Source organism: Amphiprion ocellaris, chromosome 15 (genome assembly GCF_022539595.1).
Source record: "Amphiprion ocellaris isolate individual 3 ecotype Okinawa chromosome 15, ASM2253959v1, whole genome shotgun sequence".
Lineage (NCBI taxonomy): Eukaryota > Metazoa > Chordata > Actinopteri > Pomacentridae > Amphiprion > Amphiprion ocellaris.
The window spans coordinates 27,035,292-27,058,052 of NC_072780.1; the positions used below are offsets into that span (position 1 = coordinate 27,035,292).

Below are 22,761 nucleotides of genomic sequence, written 5' to 3' on the forward strand. Positions count from 1 at the left end.
AAAGAAGGACATTTTTAGTTGTCATTCTTTGCACAGCTGATTTATTTTAGAAATTTTCCCTGTTTTGTTCAATTGCAGATAATATCTAGTAAAATCACAGGAAAAAAAATTACATATTAAACAATAAAAAAAAAAAAAAAACAGACCCAAACTGTACATAATATCCATATCAAATGCCTGGATTTTCATAAATGGTAATTTTGTCTTTGACAATATTTTGAATGTAAAATTATATTCCTTTAAAAAAAATTATTATTATTTTATTGGATTTAAATAAGCAAACAAAAAAACAACACAGATATCAATTACATGAACAAAACAAAATATATATTAAGGAAGGAAAGCGCAATTTAAATAAAAAAATATATATATTTAACAGATTTTCCCTGTGTTATTAAATTGCAGATATGAAAAGGCCAAAACTGTAAATAATGTCCACATCAAAAATCTATACATATTTTTACAAATGGTAATTTGCTCTGTTACAGCATTTGATAAGGCACACTATACTTACAAATTTGCCAAATTTATGCCATTTATCAGAATCAGAAAGTCCTGTTGAACTTGTTGAATTACTTATCTATGACGTGCACTTCAATCAGGAAACTTCACCAAATCTTAGCTTAAATTTGAAATATTTAATCAAAAAATGTATTTATTCTGATTTACTAAAAGTTAAGAGTTTCCAACAGATTCTGTAAAAAACAAACATTCTGCAATACTTTCTGGAGGCTTTTCGGCTGAACTGCAGGCTGTGTTTCTGCAGAGCAGATAGAAGAAAGGGATGGAAAGAAATTAAAAATATCAATACAAAAATATCTAAAGCATGTAGAGTCAACACTAGAAAATGCTGTTGAGTCCACATTTTTTTTCCAATCTTTGTAAAATCAAAAATCAAACAAATTCAACTTTTTAAAAAATGATTTATGGCGTTTTAACTGTGTCATACTGCACAGAAGGCATGTTTGAGTTTCCTCTGCTTCTACTCGTGGTTGTGTTGTTTTCACTGAGGTGCAGATTTTGAGCTCACAGCGAGTAAGAATATGATAGAATATGATAAAACACTGCTTAGGGTTAAAACAGTGTGCTGAAACACAAATCAAAAGGAGAGGACCCAAAAGACAACACAGCAACAGGAAGCAGGACAGTAAGGCCAAACAAAGCTAAGGTAAAGTCAAAACAAGAAGAAAAAAAGCGTTGCATGAATTCAAAATGTCAGCATAAATGAATACAAATCTAAAACCAAAAGCAAGAAACACAACAAAGGCCATCTCTAACTGAGCCAGTGCAGCAAACTTCCCTCATGTTCTTTTCAGAAAGAAAGGAATGTTTGTAGATTCACTGCAAGAAAACCAGGTGCAGTCTGCAGAAATAAGGAATCCTCAACGAGGGTTTTACTGCTTTTTGAGTTCACAACAACATTTGAAGATCACAATCTACCATCTGAGTCCAGCTTTTCAAAAATCCTGCTCATAAGGATGTGTTTTTGCCTGTCTTGTCCTGGAAACACCTCACCTGTCCAATCACCTCTCTCATGGTCTCTCTCTCTTTCCCATGATTCTCTGCTGCTCCAGCTGAGAGTGAAGAGTTTCTTACCGTACGCCGAATCGGCTGCAGACTCCTGGTTCCTTGTCGTCGCCAACACGTCAGCTGCAAGAAAGAAAGCAAAACTAAAATTACATTTTGCTACTCAAAATGTACACCAATCGGCCACAACATTAAAACCACTGATAGGTAAAAGTTCCTGATTTGTAAAACTGTTATCCTATTTGTTGTTCTGTTTTGTTTTGTTTTGTTTTAATCCATACCACATTGAACCAGGTCCAGATCAAAAGCTAGTGAGCTTAAGTGGGTCAAATCTTGAATAGATTGTTGTACCAAGGCTAAACATTCTATAAAATATAATTTTTGATTTGGAAACCCATTGTTTTTTTGTGTTAGAATGTAAAAAAAATGATATTTTAGTGTGTTTTTTGCATCTGGACCTGTTTAGACAAGGTCCAGATTAAAAGCCAGTGAGCTTAGGTGGATCAATTCTGTGACAGATTGTCGTACAAAGGCTAAAGACTCCATAAAACATAATTTTTGATATGGGAAACCATCACTTTCTGCGTCAAAATGTAAAAATTGAGATTTTAGTCAGTTTTTTTGCATCTGGACCACTTCAGGTCTAGATCAAAAACTTCTATGCTTAGATTAAATCTGGAGTAGATCATATTTTTAGACCAACACAGTTTTCCCTGGTACAAGCCCACTCCATAGAAGCCCCACCCAGGAACCCAGTGGACCTAAGGGATCCACTTTACATTGACAGGTTCTGAAAAATAAGCGGTAGTTCAGTGAAAGAAGCCGACAGCAGTGTGTCTCAGTAAGTATTCTGCGGCTTCGCTGCTGCCCCCACATTAATCCATCAGTAGTAATAACCTTTAACTTGCAGCGGAGTATTTTTATATTGCAGCGGTGCTACTTTCTGAATCTGAATACGTCCTCCTTGATTTATCAACACATGGTTATCTAACGCTGCCTTCCTCCAACTCGCAGCGATCATCACCACCGCTGCTGGCAGGTAGTTTGGTTTTGTTGTTAGAGTTTCGTGCTGGTTTCACTTTTGTATCTGGTTATCTACCAACAACAAAAGGCACATTTGTTCCCTGAGTTTGTCCTTAAGGCGACAAATCTCCCCAGACTTGGAGATGTTGTAGCAGGACACTTAAGCTGCCTGGCAGGAGGCGTTTGTGTGCACTAAACACAACAGATTAGATGAAAAACTGCATCAGCATCAACTCTGCAAGGTGTTCACTGATACCTGCAGCATCTGTGGCTGTTTATACATCAGTATACAGCAAATCACCTGCACAGACACCGGCAGATACCCACCAACACAACTCTGGAAACTGGGATGCATGAATCCATTTTCTCCAAGGTTACTTTAAAGCACCAAGACAAACAGTAGGGCCAGAAAAAGACTTCTAGAGCCACGCATGAAGGAAATTTAGTCTTGCAGCAATGAAAGAGTTAAGGAGCCCATGTTCTACTTTTTGTGTTTCTCTTTTTCTTCCATGTTTTACTCGATATAGCTGCTTTTTTGTGCATTTAAAAGGTTTGACAACTCCCCAAAAAGTGCTATTCTCTCCCACAGAAAACAACAACAACAAAGAACAAGCAGCTACTTCTTAGTCCACCATTATCCCCTCATTAGAGCTCCATCTCTCAGTCTAAACTCGGAGATCTGGAGCTGAAATGAAGCACTGCAGGCAGAGGTGCTGTGGTGAAGTACAGTACAAGAAAACAGAAAGAACTGTAAGATTTCCAACTTTCCAATGGTTCCTGAACATGACTAAAGTAAAGTTTCAGGATAAACAAGCAAATCACAGCTTTAAAACTGTCACTTTATCACTTTATTCCATGTCTCATTCAAAATTTGCACCGGATTCTGCCGAAAAAATTAAAATTCTGTTGTGGCTCGTGATTGACTCTGATGTGGCCAATAGTCACATAATAGAAATGAAGAAGGTTTTCAGGTGAACTGCAGGCAGTGTTTATGCAGAAGAAACGACAAGTGAGAATAAGAGAAAAATAAAACACTGGATCAAAAGAATATATGCAGCATGGTTAAAAAACAGTATACAGAGGGAAAGATTATTGGAGGATAGATTCAGCATGGTGAAACATCTTTCTAGAGTTGGAGAGTTGAGTTTGTAGAGGTGGTCAAAATGTAAGTAGTTAAATATCTGTAGTATGTGTTGCCACAATTATTCCTCAGTAACACCTGTGGGGACTTGAAAAAACGCTGGGCATGATGATTCAAGTTTTATCCAATGTAGGTAAAACAAATAATGAAAACAAAAAAAAAAAACCCATTTTCCTGGTTTTATGATTTATGGGATTACTTAACACTGGTATTTCACCCAGTAACATATTCTTTTACTGCAATAACACAATTGTGAGTACATTATCCTCTATGTCAAACCTGCACATAAGTAAATTCATTAAGTCATATATGTACAAATCCACATGTAGATTCATAATGCCTGGTATACTCTCTTGATGAGACTTTTATTATTATTATTATTGTTGCTGTTGTTGTTATATCTTTATTTCTTAGCCTTATTGAACCTTTGCAATTCTGTGTCTTGCTTCTTTCATGCCACATCTGCATCCAGCTGCTGAACAAGTGAATTTCACCATTGATGGATCAAAAAAGTTCATCTTATCTTATAACTGTGCCACACTGAAAACAAGATATTTTTGAGTTATTTCTACTTCTGCAGTGCCCTTAAAGTCTGGACACACTGAAAATCTCATTAATTATAATTGTTTTACCTCCACAGTTTAAATATGGCTTTGTCGAAGAAGAAAGAGTTGAACCGGTACTTCTCAGTGGAGAAATATGGATCTGTAAATGTGCAGAATATGGGCTCTTTAAGTGCGTATTAACTGGAAGCAAATCTTCAGCTCGACCCAGACAATGCTGGATGGATATTAGATCCTTTCTGGGCTGGTAATGCCTCAGGATTCCCTGGAAAGAGCTGCAGGAATTATCAAGGGATCAGGACACTGTGCTCAGGCCACAACATGGTTCCAGAGAATGACACGATAATGACATTTAGATGGAAGAACACGATTCCGGTGTTTTTTCATGCAATAATCAGCAACTAGGTTAATCAGAACCAGATTTCCCTCCTCAGATTTGATCCAAATCGGGATAAGCCTGTCCATGGAACCACACCTGGTGCTGCAGTTTTACAGTCTACTGACTTTTACACTGTTCAGACCTCATATTACACCTGTTATCATCATTATTGTGGCTGTAAAATGTCGGGTTTATCTTACCGTGGCAGCTGTCGGAGTGAAACGAGTGGTCGCCCTCGATATCTTGCTCAAACCCCGCCCTGCAGAGAGATGGACAGAAAAGGAATGACGGGGAGGAATTTAAACAAAAGAAAAGAATAAAACATCAATTGCAAAACAAACCCAGATGCAGTAGCATGTCGGTTGCCGTGGGTTACCGTTGCCTGGGAGTTTAATCAGTGATGAATATCCACGGTGACCAGATAATGAGCTGCGACAACGCTTAATTAGATTTTGTCACATAGTTCATCTCCAGCTCATCATTTAGTCTGAAGGCCAGGCGATTTTCAGAGGTTGACTGAGGAGAAGCAGCCAGTGTGTTCAGCATTGTTTGGCTCTCAATTAAGAGAAAGAAGGGTGACGCTTGTCCAATCAGGAGACAGACGGCGATGAGAGGCGACCGTGAAACACACACTTAGACACACCGAGGCGCTGCACATCCTGCTGCAGTAAACAAAGTCATTTACTTTCCTCTGGGTTTGTGTCCCTGCTGTTTACTGTCTCTGCCTCTGTCGCCACCCATCTGACCTTCAAATCAATGTTTAAAGGGGCAACAAATCAGGATTTCACCACCACGCTGCACAAAATGACTGCACTAAAACAGTCTAGGGTAAGCCGAGGGGCTGGAAATGGATTCTTACTGCTGTGAGAACTTTATTTTGGGCTTTAGGTAACAGTGATTAACAATTTTCACCATTTTCTGACATTTTAAAGACCAAAAGACTGATCAAATAATGGAGAAGTAAGTGACAGCTGCAGTGCTATTTTGATGTCAAAAATTTCCAGGACATACTGAGTTGCACTGATGTTTAAAGTTAATGCTTGTTCTGACAGTGCTGCTAAAGAACATGTCATGAGATAGGCATGACATGGATTTTCTGGACACAACAACACAACCGTTTAGCAGTTTCAATTCAATTTAATTTTATTGTATTTATACGGTTGGGTGAGAGTGGGGATGAGGGTGGTGGGGATAGCAGGAGGTGCTGAGTCGGGAATGGCAGGAATTTCAGTGCACATTACTGATGAGGCTTGACTTGTGTGCATTACAGGACTTCCAGGGAACAGTACAAGTGTTGCAGGAGCACTTGGAGCAGTGAAAATTACTTACACAAAATTACTTATTTAAAGGCAAAACTTAAATGATCAGTTATAGATAGAGGATTTCCCCCTGTGAGTTATTTGATATTTAGTGTCGGCTAATACATTTACCATTTTCTTAGACAATACACATTTTAAGTATTGCATACTACTATTGTATACTAGCTGTGGTACCTGTTTAGATCAGCAGGTACGGTTTAATACTGTAGCAGCCAAAGGAGGCAGGCATTTCCGTTTGCAAGAACAGAGCATTCTAAGAGTTTAGCTAGGAAAGGAACACCGTGATAGAGACTTCAGTGAGACTTATTGACTTCATGGCAGCAAACAAGTTCATCTCAAACAATTAGAATTTTGTGAAAAAGTTAAATATTTTCCAGTAAAATGTTTCAAAAACATATCTCGAAATATTACGGCATTTCATTGTGAGGAAATCTAAAGAAATACTCCAATGATTTGAGATAGTGGTATTCTTTTTTGCATGCGCTATAAGCCCACGATGATGAAATCTAATAATACAAAAGGCTTGAACTATTTCACTCCACATGTAATGCATGTAGAACATGTCAAAGATTAACTTTTTGAATTAAATTTACAAAAAAGAGAACTCTTTCATGATTTTCTAATTGTTTGAGATGCACTAGCAGCAGGACAGTGGCTCTACACCCCAGTAGAACATCTGACAGAGGCTTTTTGCAGCTGTTTTTTTCATGTTTTGCAAGTATTGGGTACTGCTTTGCACCAATTACTTCAATTTTTTTTGCATAATTGTCCCCAGTCCTATTCTTAGGATCAGTCTAGAGACATCTCTAGTTTCTTCAGTTAATGGCCCCAGTCTCTAAAGATTTAGATTGTTTAGATTGCACCTTGTATTAGGAATCTATGTATATAAAGTATGTTTCAGGGTGATAGTCTGAGTAGTGCATTGCAGTCATTATGTGTCAACCATATAGGACTCACACTGGTCGTGATTCAGTCTTGTCCTGTCTTGACTTTGAAAATCTTGGTCTCTATCTACTTTGGTCTCGGTCGTGATGTGATTTAAAAGCAAATAATTTAAATGTGCATCTTAGCAGTATTTCTTCACTTTTTGCTTTTAAAGGAATTGATGGACAGATGGACCAACATCACTGTTCTCGAGGACAAAAACACCCACAAGCAAAATTAGAAGTCTTTCAGAAGTTATTTTGAGTTGTTCTGGCACCTTCTTATTTTTTCAGTGTCAGCCAGAGCTGTTCGTGACTCATTTTTCCATCAAAAAAACAAAAGATGGAACTTTTGGCGATGCTCCAGTGAAGCAACGTAGACTCACAAACCGTCACCAGGAAGTTGGAGCTGGCGTGATTTTCCTGGAGGTGGCCAAATATTTTCCCAGAAACATTTCAGAAAATGAAAAGGTGCTTTGTTTTTCAAACTGCTGTGATCTGTGACAGAACCATTCATCAGCCTGATCACGCTGAGCCCACATCCCTATTTATCTGGCACAGTGTTTCCAGCTCTTTTTATCATGTTCTGTCCTGCATGTATTGGCAAAAACATTTTCCACCTGAATGATTAAGTTAAAAAAGCCCGTTTATTTAAGAGTTTCTGTTCTTGTTTAATAAAACTGAAAAATAATTTCACCTGTTCATCTTCTACTGACCTTCTCTGATTCAATGTTAATCAGTTTTACTCATAGACTCAATTTCTTTTGGTCTTTTATCTGTTAATTACAGATTCACTTTGCCATCTCTAAATGAAATGCTTTCTCTTCTCCATTAATTTATTTGCTGCCTGTTTTTACTTCTGTTGCTCTTATTTCTGAAAATGCCTTTTCCTCCATCTATCTGCACTAATAGCTCTCAGTCACAACTCAGTTCTTCTCCCTTTGCCTTTGTTTTGCTCCTTGACAGATGAAGTGCTGTGATGCTACAATCATGACTGTGCAGACCACACTGGCTGGCAAACTTGGATGAACACATCCGCCCATGCACACACAAAATGTAGCGTTAAAAAGAGCAGAGCGCACAGCTCGGAGTAAATCTGGAGTACATACAGCATGCTGGTATTATTATTCCTTCACCTTGACTCAGAAGGGAAACACTGTTTACACAAACAGTAAAATTCAATACAAAAGACCAAACGCTGAAGGATACTTTTGGACTCGCTGAATGACTCAAAATTCAAAAGTTGACCCGAGCCAAACGTTTTGACACTTGACTCGAGACTTTATTCGAGAAATTATTTATTTCTTGAGTCAAATGACTCAGGACCTGACCTATGACTTGCTTTGAATAGCTAAAGACTTGGCGTGAGACTTGAAGTGTGGGACTTCAGATTTTATTTAGATTTTTCTAAGATGATTTCAGATATGATGTCGACTTGTCTCAAAGAACTTAAATATAAGACGTGACCTGAGTTAAATGTGTTGAGACTTGACTTGAAACTAATGACTTGATACCTAATTGAAATGACTTGAGACCTAACTTGAGTCCCAAATGATGACCTGATCTGAGACTTGACTCAAATGGCTTAAAGCAACTTGAAACCTAATTGACTATTGAATTAAATGACTTACAACTTCATTTAGAATTACCTGAGGTGACTTGGGACTTGTCATCTCAAATCAAGTCATGGGACACAAGAATCATATGTACAATTTTATCTGAACTAAATGCAGTGAGAGTTGACTTGAGACTTACATGACTTAATTGAACTGATTTGAGACTTAAATAGTTTAAGACCTGGTCTAAGACGGATCACATGACTTGTGATTTGATTTTAATCCTAAATGACTGAAGACTTGTACCAAAAGACTTGAGATTTCCCCTCAGACTTTAAACAGCATTTAAAGCTATCTATAATGACTTGAAAGTTGATTTTGTCCAGTCTCAGAAGACTTTAATCTCATAAGACTTAAAGCTTGATCTGATTTAAATACATTTAGACTTGACTTGAGACTTCAATGACTTAACACTCAATTGAAATGTTTAAGACCTGACCTAAGACTAACCGAAATGATTGAGACCTCACCTGAGCCTTAAAGCGACTTAAAACTTACTTGTCTCTTGAATTAAGTAACTTAGAAACTGAAACTTTATCTAGAATTACCTGAGATGCCTTGGGACGGAAGTTCAACTCATCTCAAATGGCTTGGAAGGTAAATGTCACAAGACTTGATCTATGCAATTGTGTTGAGACTTGATTTGAGATTTAGACTCAATACTTAAAATGAATTGAGACTTAAACCGTTTAAGAATTGACTTAAGACTTAGCTTAAATTATGTTACATCTAACCTGAGCCTTTAAATGACTTGACCTGAGACTTTAATGAGTTAATACTTGATTGGAATTACTTGAGTCCTAAACAACTGAAGATCTAAGACTTGTCTCGAATGACTTGAAACCTGACCTCCGCCTTAAAGCCACTTAAAAGTTACTTGACTCTGGAATTGGATAACTTAGGACTTGAAACTTTATTTAGAATTACCTGAGATGACTAGGGACTTCATTTCAACCTGTCTTAAAATGACTTGAATCGTACAAGATATAAGACTTTGACCTGAGTTAAGTGAGATTTGTCTTGATACTTGAATGTGTAAAATTAGTAAAAGTCACTCAAAACCAAAATTAAACAACTTCAGATTTGATTCAGTTTACTCAAACTTAGAAAGACACAAAGAACTCACTCTGCAAATCTTTAAGACTTGACCTGAATCAGACTTGTTCAGACTTGACTTGAGACTTTAGACCTGATCTAAGACTTGTCTTGAATAACTTAAATGAGACACAAGTGACTTGAGACTTAATGTTATACTTTGTTGTCTTCTGAGTAGAGGCTATTAAATGAGCACTTCAATGATCCTGGTATCTCATTTGGGACTTTTCACATAGTTTTGGTCACATTCTGCACATTTTTCTTTCAGATTTTCTCTTCTTTCTACTTTCTCTCATATGTATTCTGTATTTACAAGGCTGTATAAATACACACCACGTAAACCAGAGAAAGGTAAATGAGTTACACAAGAGAAAAGGAGCTGCAGAACATTTAGAGCACATTAAACAAACTCTACATGCTCGGATTTATGATGAAATCATTCTGTTTTCCTGTCCTTGCTCACTCTATATTTACCTCTCTCCACCTCACGTATTTGCTAACTCCTCCACCCCCTCAGTCACTCAATATTTATCTCTCTTATCACTCATTTTCTCTCCCTCCATCGCCATCTTCACTCCATCTCTGGAGCTGCAATTTTTTTTCCACCAGCGTGGGTTGAGCTGTAAGTGAGGAGAGAACAGGAGGAGGTCGCTGCGACGGTGAGCCGCTATAAATCCCAAACGCTCTCGGGCACCTGAACGCCTCGTTTCATGCGGCGGGGAAGCGACTCGGAGGAGGGGACGGAAATAGACTCATTCAGTCGGTTATAAAATACAGCCAAGTTATCAGACGCCGCTGTTGCTGAATTGTATTTCCATGTTCGATCCACAGTGGAGGCGTGAACAGGTCTGAAAGGCTGTGAAATGTAATTACAATGCATAAATGGCTGCAGGAGCTGTACGTTCAAAGAGACCATTCACAGCTTCTGTGCTTCCCCACCATGAATTCATACTGATGACATACAGCCTTTGTTTCAGGGAAGTTTCACAGAATGATTTGCTTTCATCTGTACAGTTCTGAGGAGTCCTTCACTTGACTTGGACTTTCCTCAAAGGACTAGAAACAGGTCAGTATACAAATCAGTGTAGCAGCAAACTCTCTGAAGTCCTCTAGGTTCAGAAGATGCATGACTCGAACCCATTCTGAATGACTTGAGGCTTTACAGACTTGCATTGAATCTATTAAAAGCCTTAAGACTTGCAGAACTGAAGACCTGACCTCAATCAACACACACTCAACTTGTGCTTAAATGCTTAAGATTAGACGAGGCCTACCTGAAACTTGAATCGACCTGCAACATAGAAAGATATCTAAACAAAATGACTTGAGATTTGATGTGGACTTGTCTTGAAATGTGTCTTACTGACTTGTGACTTCGTTTGGCTCAGTCTCAAATTACTCGAAACTTAATTCAAATGAGACTGGAGACTAAGCTTGAGACCCAAATGACTTAAGACTTCACACAAGATGCCCTCGACATTCAAATCAAATGACCTAGAACTTGAAACTTGACTTGATGTGATGTGATTTGAAGTTGCTGCAAATTGCTTGAGACTTGACTTGGATTTGTATGACATGAATAAGGATGTTCATTTGGCTTGAATGACTTGAGACTTGGCTTGCAAAACAACACTTGAAAAAGCGATCTGGGACTAGATGTATCCAAAATGTCCTGAGATTTGAAGTGGTTTTGTCTCAAATGACTTGGACATGGCTGAAACCGAATGACTTGGGACTTAGTTTGGACTTCTTTTGGGCTATTTCAAATTAATCTGGACAAATGGTATAAAAAATAATTTAAAACTCATTTGAAACTTGAATCAAATGACCTGGGACTCGAAACTTCATTTAGATTTATCCTAAATGACTTGAGATGAAGTGAACTCATCTGAAATGACTTCAAAGTTGAATCTGATAACTTAAGTCTTCAAATTTATGTTGAACTTGGATGTAATTATCTGAGACTGGAGTCTAACAATTCAAAACTTGTCTTTAATGATGGGAAACTCAACTGTAATGACTTAAAACTTGTTATTAAAGCTTTTCATGACCTGAAATTTGTTTCTAATGACATAAGACATATTTTATGACTCAATATTTCTCTATAATAAAATGAGATTTTCATCAAATGACTCAAATATTGTCTTTAACGATGTACAACTTAAATTATATGACCTGAAATTTCTGTTCAATGACGTAACATATAAATCTAATGACTCAAAAGTTGGTTTTGATGATGGAAGACTTAAATTTAATGACTCAAAATTTTTTCTTTAATGACATAAAACAAATGTAATTACCCTAAACTTGTCTGAAATGATAAAAGATTAAACTCTAATGACTCAAACCCTGTCTTTAATGATGTGAGACTTAAATCTAATGATCTGAAACTTGTTTTTAATGAATTACGACTTAAATCTAATGACTCAAAGTTTGTCTTTAATTAACTAAGACGTACATTCAATGTCTGGAAACATGTCATTACTGAGTTAAGACATATCTTATTACTCAAAACTTTACTTCTTGAGAGAAAGAATGACTCAAGACTTGAATCAAAAGACTCAGGACATGAATCTGACTGGTCTCAAATGACTTGACACTTTATCAAGATTTATTCAAAATGACTCGAGAACTAACCTGTTCCAGATGATTTACGACTTGAATCTAAAGATTTAAAACTTATTTAATGACTCTGGACTTGATTTGGACGTGTCTTAAAAGACTTAAGACATGAGCTAAGACTGCCAGTGACGCTGCAGGCGATGGGATTAAAGCCAAAGCTAAAATGAGTCTGCAGAAACTAACTTTTAATTATTTCCATAAATTCAACCTTGCTGAGAAACAGCAGACTTAATTAGTATAAATGACTGTGAGCTCGCTGTGATGAAGTCTTACAGCGGCGAGGTGCCGATGACCGAAGCGCCTCATTTCCCTTCGTTCTCAGCGAAAGCCGGCTCTGGAGGCACCAGACAGCCGTTACATGAGTTTAAACCTGACGGTGGCGATAGTCCTGCACCAGGTAACAGCTGTAAATTCAACCCCGAAGGCCCAATAAGACAGCAGCAGATGCTTAACGCCCACGCAGGGAAGCTTTGGTGGAGTTATTAAAGGTATGGAGGCAAGACGCTGCTTTGGCCTGTGTGAAGATGATGGAGGAATAATAGCCGTTATAATGAGACTGAGAGTGGAGCAGATTGTTAATTTGAATGGCTGTGCAAGCGTGTGTGTCTGAAGATGTCGGCTGAACACTGGGATGGAAAGTAAGTAGAACTATGTGCTGTAGAAAACAACAGTTTGAAGGTGATACAGACTTTGTTTTGAGTTACCAAGCAACTTATTTCACATGTAAACAAACTGTAGACGCCGGCGTCCACACAACGCCTACATGTGAAAGGCAGCTTCATTTTATTTACCCAAACACTCACAAACCTACACGCAAAACAGAGCTGAAATGATTAGTTATCTGAAAATGGTAATGAGGCTATTTTCAAGGTAATTTCACCACCTTTTCTCTGCTTTACTAGTTCTTATCTTGGTCACTAATATGCCTTGTTTCCACATAGCTTTGTGTTCTTAGTGGCTGTTTTAAGTCTCTTTTTGGTAATTTTAAGTCACTTTGTGATCATTTTATATATTTGTAGCTGTATTAAACTTCTTTTTGGCCACTGTTGAGTCTATTTGTGGTTGTTCTGGATCTATTTGCAGTTGTTTTGAGTCTTTATGGTTGTTTTAAGTCTCTTTATGATCATGTTGACTCTCTTTATGGTCATTTTGTATATTTGTGATTGTATTGAGCTGCTTTTTTGTTCATTATTGAGTCTCTTAGTGATTGTTTTGACTCTTTGTGTTTGTTTCGAGTCTTTCTGTTGTCATTTTATGTATCCATGGCTGTACCGAGCTTCTATTCGGTCATTTTTGAGTCTATTTGTAGTCGTTTTGAGCCTGTGGTCATTTTATGTATCTGTGGCTGTAATGAGCTTCTATTTGGTCATTTTTGAGTCTATTTGTAGTTGTTTTGGGTCTCTGTTGTTATATTGATCCTCTTTTTTTTAAAAGTCATTTTAGGTCTCTCATTTGTATTATTGGTCATATTTTATTTATTCCTTTAAAGCTGGACGGTAAAATTGTTAGCCTCTGATTAGCTTCTCTCTGCATTCCTTTGCATTGAACACCAGGGGGCATAGTCTGTGTAATATACAACTTTTCAAGCATGATACAAAACTATGTAGAAACAAAGTGCAAGGCCTAGCCAAGCATGATGTTTTGTATTCTTTTTTTCATGCTGTCTGAATTAACTACATATGATCGTATTTCACAGTTTTCTTAGTAGCTTTTACATCAAGGCAAAAAACAAAAAACATATGAAATGGTGCATATGTATCCAACCATAAAATACTGCAAGCAGAAATATCTTTTCCTAATTTTGTATCAGGTAACATCAGAACCATGACGATGGAAAACTGTATGATTTAGAAATTTGCGTGGTCAAAAATGCCACTGTTTTAGTCACATATTCAGTAGCCTAGAAGCAAACCATGCAAATGTTTGCATGTTCAAACATACTTTTCTCAGTGACAGTTTGTGGCACAGTCAAGCTGCTGGCATTCAACTGAAATGAAGGGATGTGAATTTGAATCCAAAGTGGGTTCTTGGGGTAAAGTCAATGCCAAAAAATTCCTTGCACCAGCGTTTTAAATGTGGATATTTGCTGTTTTCCGATACTAAACTCAGTATCTTTGTGTTATTGACTGCAGCTCAGGCAAAACACACATTTCAATAGGTTAACTTGGGTTTCAGGGAGTAATAATGGGAGTTTTCCCACTATTTTCTGACATTTTACACACTGAAAAAATCTATTACTTATTAAAGAAAATAAAGAGAAATTTATCTAAAGAGAGGGAGCGATTTTAGGCTTTCACCAGGAAATTATACATCACAAAGACTACAGCTCTGGGGTAAGTAATGTGTTTAGCAGAGGGGTCGATCTATTGATATGCCACGGCTTCTTATTGCTGATCGTGGCTGTAGTTCAAAGCCTCGAGTGTTAAAGTTTATCTGGCGGTGTCTAAATCCCTGTTGTCTGACAAATGGTGCACTCCATCTTGACTTTATTGCAAAAATCTGACAGGTTTATTGCTGATACTACTAAAAGAGAAGAGTATATAAAAATCTATTCATTCATTTTGGGAAAAGCTTAAATTTTATACTATTCAGAGTCACCTCTACCTGAATCTTCCTCTTCTGTCTCAGTTTTGTTTTTTTTTTAATATTCTGCAGCTACTTTTCTACCTTTTTCTGTCTTCAGCTCAAGTTATGTAAGCTGTTAAACTTCCTTCTCCAACTCTTTCCATTTTTCTTTCACTCTCCGGCTCTCTATCCCTGTCTCCTTCCCTGGAGGAAATGTTTCACTTATCAGCAAAAGTTTGAGAAGCTAAACTCACTTCAGCTCGCAGATTTTCAGTTGAGTGAAGCTCTGAAAAAATATCTCTTTTGTTTTTATGCTTCGATCAGCTGGACTGAGGTCAGGCTGTGGTGGTTTTTCTACAGCAAGTTTGATTTCTAGAGGTCAATAAAAACCCACCAAAATGTCTGGTTGGGTTTCAGAGGAGTTAAGAATTCTGTAGATCCTTGGTAGGTTATGTTAAAACTTTTATCACCAACACAGTTCTGTAACTGAAAACTACAAGAAAAAAACAAGATCATGAAATGACTTCGGCTCATCATCCACATTTTTTTTCTCCTTTACTCCTTGAATAAATACTAAAAATATAATACAATAACAACACTGTAATGACACATTAATAGAAGACAAAAACAATGTCTCTCTGCCGAAAAAGTGCATCTCTGTTGTGGAATATTATTAGTTGAAACAGAAAAACTGGCTGAAACTTTAATACCTGGGTAAAAATAAAAATAAGAATATAAATGAGAGTGCAACAGTGGTCGTGACTGAAATGAATGAAGGTAGGCAGCTCTTATAAGACTTTCACTTTACAAACTGAAGTCTCTCACTGGAGGTAGATGGCTCTATTTCTGGTGTATCCACTAAATGTTTCTCCAAAGCAAATCCTATGCCACTATACTGACACATTTCTGTCTGTCAGAATGTACCACGCCTCAAAACAACCCCAAAGAGACTCGAACTGGTGACTGAGAGACCAAAAAACCTGCAAAGAAACTAAGATCAACTGCAAAGACACAGAAAATGACTACAACAAGAATCCAGTGACCACAAAGAAATTCCAAATGTCTACAAAGACAGTCAATCAACCACAAAGTGACTCATAAGGACCACAATAAGAACATAATGATTACAAATAAATGCTAAAGGACAACAGAGAAGATCAAGGCAAAGAGACAAAAAGCAACCAGAAAGACAGGTAGCGTAACACATAATAATAATGCAAAAAAATGATCACAGAGACTTAAGACAGCTATAAAGAGCACAAAAATGACCAAAAAAGAGTCTCACAATGACAAAAAAACCATGAATACAACCATGAATAGACTCAAAAAGGACCAAAAAAGATGTTTAATAGAACCAAAGATATACAAAATGACCACAGAGACCCAAAACGACCAAAAAGAGATTCAAAACAATCACAAATAGATTTAAAATGACCAAAAAGAAGCTCAATAAACACACAAAATGATCACAAAGAGATTTAAGACAACTATAAAGAGACTCAAAATTACCAAAAAAGAGACTTGAAATGACCAAAAAAACTGAGAACAATCACAAATACACTCAAAAAGGACCAAAAAAGAAGCTTACAAGAACCAGAGACATACAAAATGACCACAAAGAGACCCAAAACAACCAAAAAGAGATGCAAAACAAGCACAAAGAGATTTAAAGTTACCAAAAAAGAAGCTCAATACAACCATAGGCACACAAAATGACCACAGAGTCAAAATGACCAAAAAGAGGCTCAAAACACCCACAACTGGAAACTCACTGACCACAAAAATACTCAAAACAACCACAAAGACATCTAAAATGCAAAAAAGGAGACTCAAAATGACCATAAAAACCCTGAAAACAACCACAAATAGACTCAAAAAAAGAATCTGAATAGAATCAAAGATATACAAAATGATCACAAAGAAATCCAAAACAATCACAAAGAAGCTCAATGCAACTATGGACACACAAAATGACCACAAAGAGACAAAATCAAAACACCCACAACTTAAAGCTCACTGACCACAACAAGACTAGAAACCAAAAATTACCCCCTAAAAAAGAGACTCAAAATAATCATATTAAGACTCCAAACCATTTCAAAACACCGTTTTTGTAAGACTTTTAAATAACTTCTAAAATCTTCTATTGAGAGAACTTAATTCAGAGCCTTTAAAACTCTTGTAGACCTGCAAGAACAAGGCTTTACTGAAACATTCCTACAAAAAGAACAAGTTGCCCTCAACAGAAATCTTAGGAATGAAGATTGAGCTAATAATGAAAACTCACCTCATCATAAACAAGCGACATTAATAAGCCTTAAATTATAAATCTAAAACGGGTTTGTGAAGTAGGAGAGGTCGGTGCATCTGATTTGGGGCGTTTATAAGAACTATAGTCTCAGAAATGAATAGGAGCAGTTTAGCATGTGAATCTGACAACATTCTTGCACGAGTCCCGCTATTTTAAAGATCTTTCCTCCACTGCTGAGGATGCTGCACGTGCAGGACGAAGACTTGTGGCTGGACTGTTTTGTGTCTGAGGGTTTGATGATAACAGAGGCTGAGCAGACGCAGGACGAGCAACCGATAAGACGCGTGATGTAATCCTCTCTGACACTAATAGACGATAATCGCCAAACTTGTTCCAACTTTCCAGCGCTGTAGTGGAGAGCAGAATACACAGGACAAACAACGAGTCCTCTCCCATCAGCCTCTGGGACCAAACGGACATTATGATGCTTATTACAGGCAACAATCGCTGATGGGGAATTACATGGAACTCTGTTGGATCTCTAGTTTCACTTCTTTTTTACTAAAAATCTCTTCAGTTATGTCATTCACACCACTTGTTCTTCTTCTTTCAAGTCTTTCTGCTCTACTATCTATCTTTTCAGCCTCTTTCCAGGTTTCGTCTTCATTCGATGGCTTTGTGGATGTTACTGTCATTACTCTGTGGCTCTGACCCTTGGCCTCAACGTTGTCAGGACGATTTCAAGGTTGGACATCTCGGAAATGAATTTTGTTCCGCTAAATGTGTTAAGATTCACAAGTTTCTCATGACCAAACTGACACTCGTGGTCATTTAACCATTTAAATCACAAGCTACTAAGCTCTAATGCTATTGTTCAGACTTTTTTGGACATTTTTTATTTAAAATACCATAACTGTGGGTTGTAACGCTTTTTCAGACAAAACACCACAGCAGCAGCTTGTTCAGGAAAAAACTAACATCTCTTTGTAGTCATTAGGCCATCTAGTGAACCAAGGAGGTCATTAGTTTTATGCAAAAGCAAAACTGATTTTGACTCATCTCAATTATTTCTGTTATTTCAACTGTTTATTAATCATTTTATTAGACACTGTACTCAACAAATGCTAGAAAATTTTGCTGAATAAATTGAGTGTCTTAGTCTATTGTGTCAAGATCACGATAAATGACAGTTTGCCCCTAAAAGAGAATTCTGGTTTATTCCAACCTGCTGCATTTCCCATTAATGTGTCTGTTGCATCTCTATAGCTCTTGTGTCCTTTGCAGCTTTTTAAAAAAATCAGATTTTTAGAAAGAATCATTTGTTGTTTTCAGCCCGACTTAAATGAAACAAATTTACCACTTGAAATAGATATTTTTTCTAAATGCATCAGGTTTCTCTGTCTGGGAAAACTTGCTGTCTGACTTCATCATTGCATATTGACCTACTGCTACTTCTTTCATTTGTGACTGGAAACTCCGCAGCTGAATGCAACACTGGATCAGTTTGTCAAACTGAGAAAACATGGTCAGAAAGAACAAAATGTCTATACAAAATGACAAAAAAAAAAAATGTCTGAAATGACTGCAAAATTGGTCTAAACTGGCTCAAAAATTGTCCAAAAGACATAAGCCTGGCCAAAATAACTCACACACTGTCCAAAATACATAAACCTGCCTTAAATACTCAGATATTTTCCTAAATAACATAATCCTACTGAAAATGACTCAAAAATTGTCCAAGATGACAAAATCATGACTGCACAATTGGCCAAAGTGACATAATACAGTCTAGAATTACTCTGGACTCCTGTCCAGAATTACTCAAATATTGTCTAAAATGACACCATCTTGTCCAAAATGGCTGAAAACTCCCAAACAACCAAGAATTTTGCAATAACAAAATTGCAATATATATAAACTTGTCTAAAATTACTCATAAACTGTCAAAAAAGAGACAAAAACATGTCAAAATGATTAAAAGATAATCTAAACTGCGAAAAACATGTCCACAATGACTCCATATGGCTTGAAATATACTCAAAAAGTCTAAAAAGATATTCAGGATGACTTGAAACTGCCCAGATAATACATAAAATACATAAAATTGTCCAAATTGACAAGTCAATCCAAAATAACTGAAATATATTCTAAAAGTACAAAACACATTGAAAAATGACAAAAAATATCCAAACCAACTGAAAATGTAGTCAAAAATAATAAAAAAGGGACTTAAAACTGCCCAATATAACATTAAATTATCCAAATGAACAAAAATTTGTCAAATTTTTTTTAAAAATCACAAAATTGACTGAAAATGCATGAAAAATTACTAAAGAAAATATTTTCAAAATGTCTAGAAATTGCCCAAAATAACATTGTTTTTTAATAATATATCTGTATTTTTTAGCCCTGTTGTACTTTTTGTAATTCTGATGCTTCGTTCTTCCTAATCTGGATCCAGCTGCTGTAACATAAATTTCCCTGGTGAGGAATCAATAAAGTTTATCCTATCTTATAAAATTCTACAAAAGACAAATTAATTGTCCCGTTTAATTCTGTATAAACTCATCTAACCTACAGAAACCTTTTCTAATCTATTTGAAACCCGGGGAATTGACGATGCTCTCCGATTCCTGTGCTGCAGTTTGTTTCCTCTCAATCACATCCGTTTGCATAGTTATATTAGCGTTACATGATTGTGTTTCTGCAGGAATCGAGGTTGAAGTTACAATCGCTGAGAGAGAGAGACGAGTACAAATGCTCTGACAGAAGACAGTAAAAGCTATAAAGCAGTAAATCTGCTCACTTTAAAGATGCTGGATGCACCGAGGCACTGAGTCAAAGCCACTTTATCAAAGCCAGAGCTGGCCGACACCGAATTGAACTCTAAATCACTTCAACACCAATGGAGGAGACAGAAAAGCAGAATCAGAACCTCTGCAGGAGAATGAGCTGACTTTCTTCATCTGTCTGACTCCTACTTGTTTCACTTCCTCCCGCTTTAACTCTCCGACACACATATCTCTCTTTTTATTTGTAATTCTTCGTCTCTCATCTTCGCTCTCCTTCTTCTTCCTTTCCAGCTCTTGCATCACAGCTTCGCCTCCCTCTCCATTTCCTTCCTTTGCGCTTCTTTTCATCTCCACCGGCTCATCCTGTCCGTTTTAATCTTCCCGCGGCGCCTCCTCTCGGCTCCGTCAGCGCGGCCGTTTGTATTAAAAATGCCTGTTGTGAGTGTTTTGTTGCTGCCGCTGTAGATATCATTGTTTCCTCTCTATGTGTGTGTGTGTGATTCTCTGAAGTTTGGGGAGAAAAACCAAAAATAAAAACAGCGATCCGGCTTCATCTTCTTGCAGTTTTCCGGCTGAACTGAGACGTCTCGGTTCAAGAGTGAACGAAGTGGACCGGAACAAAACTGTCCGTCTGCTCCTCCATCAGCGCAGAACTCCATCAAACCTGAAGGTGAGGAGGACGGTGCAGGAGGATCATGAGTCGACGTGAAATTTGTCTCCTGCAGGCAAACATCTGGCGTCTTTAAAATCATGAAACCTGCTGCTCATCATCGCTGCCACACAAAAACCCAACTTCATCTGTATTCCAGCTAATCCAATAAATATTCTAGATGCTTTCTTAAGGTTTAGCAGCATTTAATAAAGGAACACTTATTCGTTCAGTTCAGGTTTTCCCAGCAGCAGTGCTACTGATCATCTTTAACCCTCTGAACCAGAACAAACACACCAACAGATTTGAAAGGCATCTTATATTTTTTTAAAAATTGACAAAATTAAACCATTTATCAGAGCCAGAAACTGTAAAAACACAAACAAATCATCACATTGTCAAGCAATTAACCAAATTTATGCTTAAAATGATGGTATTATGTCAAAATCCCTTTATTCTACAGGTAAAAATCACAAAAAATAAACATTTTGAACCAGATTTTGAAAAAAAAAAAAAAAGTTGTGCACTTATCGGCACAACCAAGAGGCAGATTTTAAAAATATGTTGCCTAAATCAAAATCATTTCTGAAAACATAAAGAATCGTTGGATTTCAACCGAATAAATCCAACCAAATCTAACCTTAAAATTGTGATGTTTCATCAAAATCAGTTTATTTTACTTTAAAAATTTGCCAAGAATTGGGCTCTAGAAGTAAAAACCTAAAAAACTCTGTGCTTCTTCACACAACTGAGAAGCCATGACAGACTCAGACATGACCGACAGTAATGATACAATAGTTTTTTCAGTTTTTAGGTGAACTGCAGGCAGTTTATACGTACATAATGTAAAATTGCCAAAATTACACCATTTATCAAAGCCAGACACTGTAAATCCAGAAAGAATAGTGAGAATCCCAAATTTTCCACAGTCCTTGAACATATCATTTGTAATGTGTAATTTGTAAATGGTAAATCTTCTGCACTTATATAGTGTTTTTCTACCTTTCCAGCCTCAACTCGATGTGCTTCACAAGGTGTTTCTCATTTAGCTTCACTCACACCACTACTGCCTCTAAAGTTATAGGAAAAACAAGCAAATCTTACCTTCAAACTTAGATTTTTCATCAAAATCACTCTATTTTACATGTATATTTTTTTAAAAATCACCATAAACAAACTGTAAAACAAGCTGAACAGCAGGCAGTGTTTCCACAGAGCAGAGAGGACACGAAAAGAGAGACTGAGATGAAAATAAAACATACTGGACCAATAAAAAATAAATGCATTATAATTCAAAAATGGCAAACTAAGGAGCAAGTTGGAAGATACGTTCAGCACCGTGAAACATCTTTTTAGAGTTGATAGGGAGAGTCATGTGAAAAACAACGAGCTTGAAAACGCTGTATAAATGTAATTAGTAAAATATACACAGGATGTGGAGTGACATTTTGTTCAAGTATTGGTAACAGCTGTGTTATACATGTTGATTCCAGGATTTTCAACCTTTTGTAGAATAAATAATGATAGAAATTCAACTTTCAGTTCTTCTTTTTTATGGCTTATTTCTTTAAAACTTTGCTATACTGCACAAAAGACATGTCTAAGTTCTTTCGACTTTTAGTCATGGTTGTGCTGTTTCCACAGAGGTGCAGGACTTTAGACTGAGGTGAAAAATGAATCCACATTGAGTTGAATACAAAAAACACCCAGAAAATACTTAGCATTCAGAATTATCACTTTTGAAGCCAGTTTCTCCAAGCCGTGAATCCAAAAAAATTTTGTTGTCCTCTTTTGAGCAATAACAATGAAAAGCAATCAGAGAGCGCAGTATTCTGCCAAGGCCAAATTGATGGGACTCGGAAACATCCCCACAATTTAATCAGCTGTTCCTTGTATCATGTCCGAAGGATAAGCCACGATAAGTCCACAGCGGTGGATTTGTAGTAGGATCGCAATCACGTGATCTTGCAATGATACAGAAATCTTTAACAAATCCGTAGATCCAGACCATAAGCCACATCACTGCCAAAATCTAATCGTTGGTCCTTGTGTCATTTCTCATGAAAATTTCATCCAAATGTGTTATTCTGTTTTTGAGTAACAAACAAACGTACGCCTATCGTCATATAACTCTGCGAAGGCCCTGCTGCCTTGGCGGAGTAATGGATTTTTGTTCTGGTAAATTCCTTAGTATATATGAGAAAAATTATTATGAGAAGTTTGTATAAAATGTAGTTCTGCCATCTTTTTGCAACATAATTAAATTCATGTTATTCAAAAAGTTATTGCTAGCATG

At 36.9% G+C, this 22,761-nt stretch overlaps 1 protein-coding gene across 2 annotated transcripts in view; it reads right to left on the minus strand.

Annotated features, from left to right (window-relative positions):
- LOC111570492 (semaphorin-6D-like) overlaps positions 1 to 22,761 on the minus strand; it is a 263,043-nt gene that overhangs the window by 45,373 nt on the left and 194,909 nt on the right. For both annotated transcript variants that reach the window (XM_055018212.1, XM_055018211.1), the window contains exons 19-20: positions 4,834 to 4,892; positions 1,597 to 1,650 (exon numbers count right to left, since the gene is read on the minus strand). In XM_055018212.1, coding sequence (XP_054874187.1) covers positions 1,597 to 1,650; positions 4,834 to 4,892 — 113 coding nt within the window. The remainder of the gene's footprint in view (positions 1 to 1,596; positions 1,651 to 4,833; positions 4,893 to 22,761) is intronic.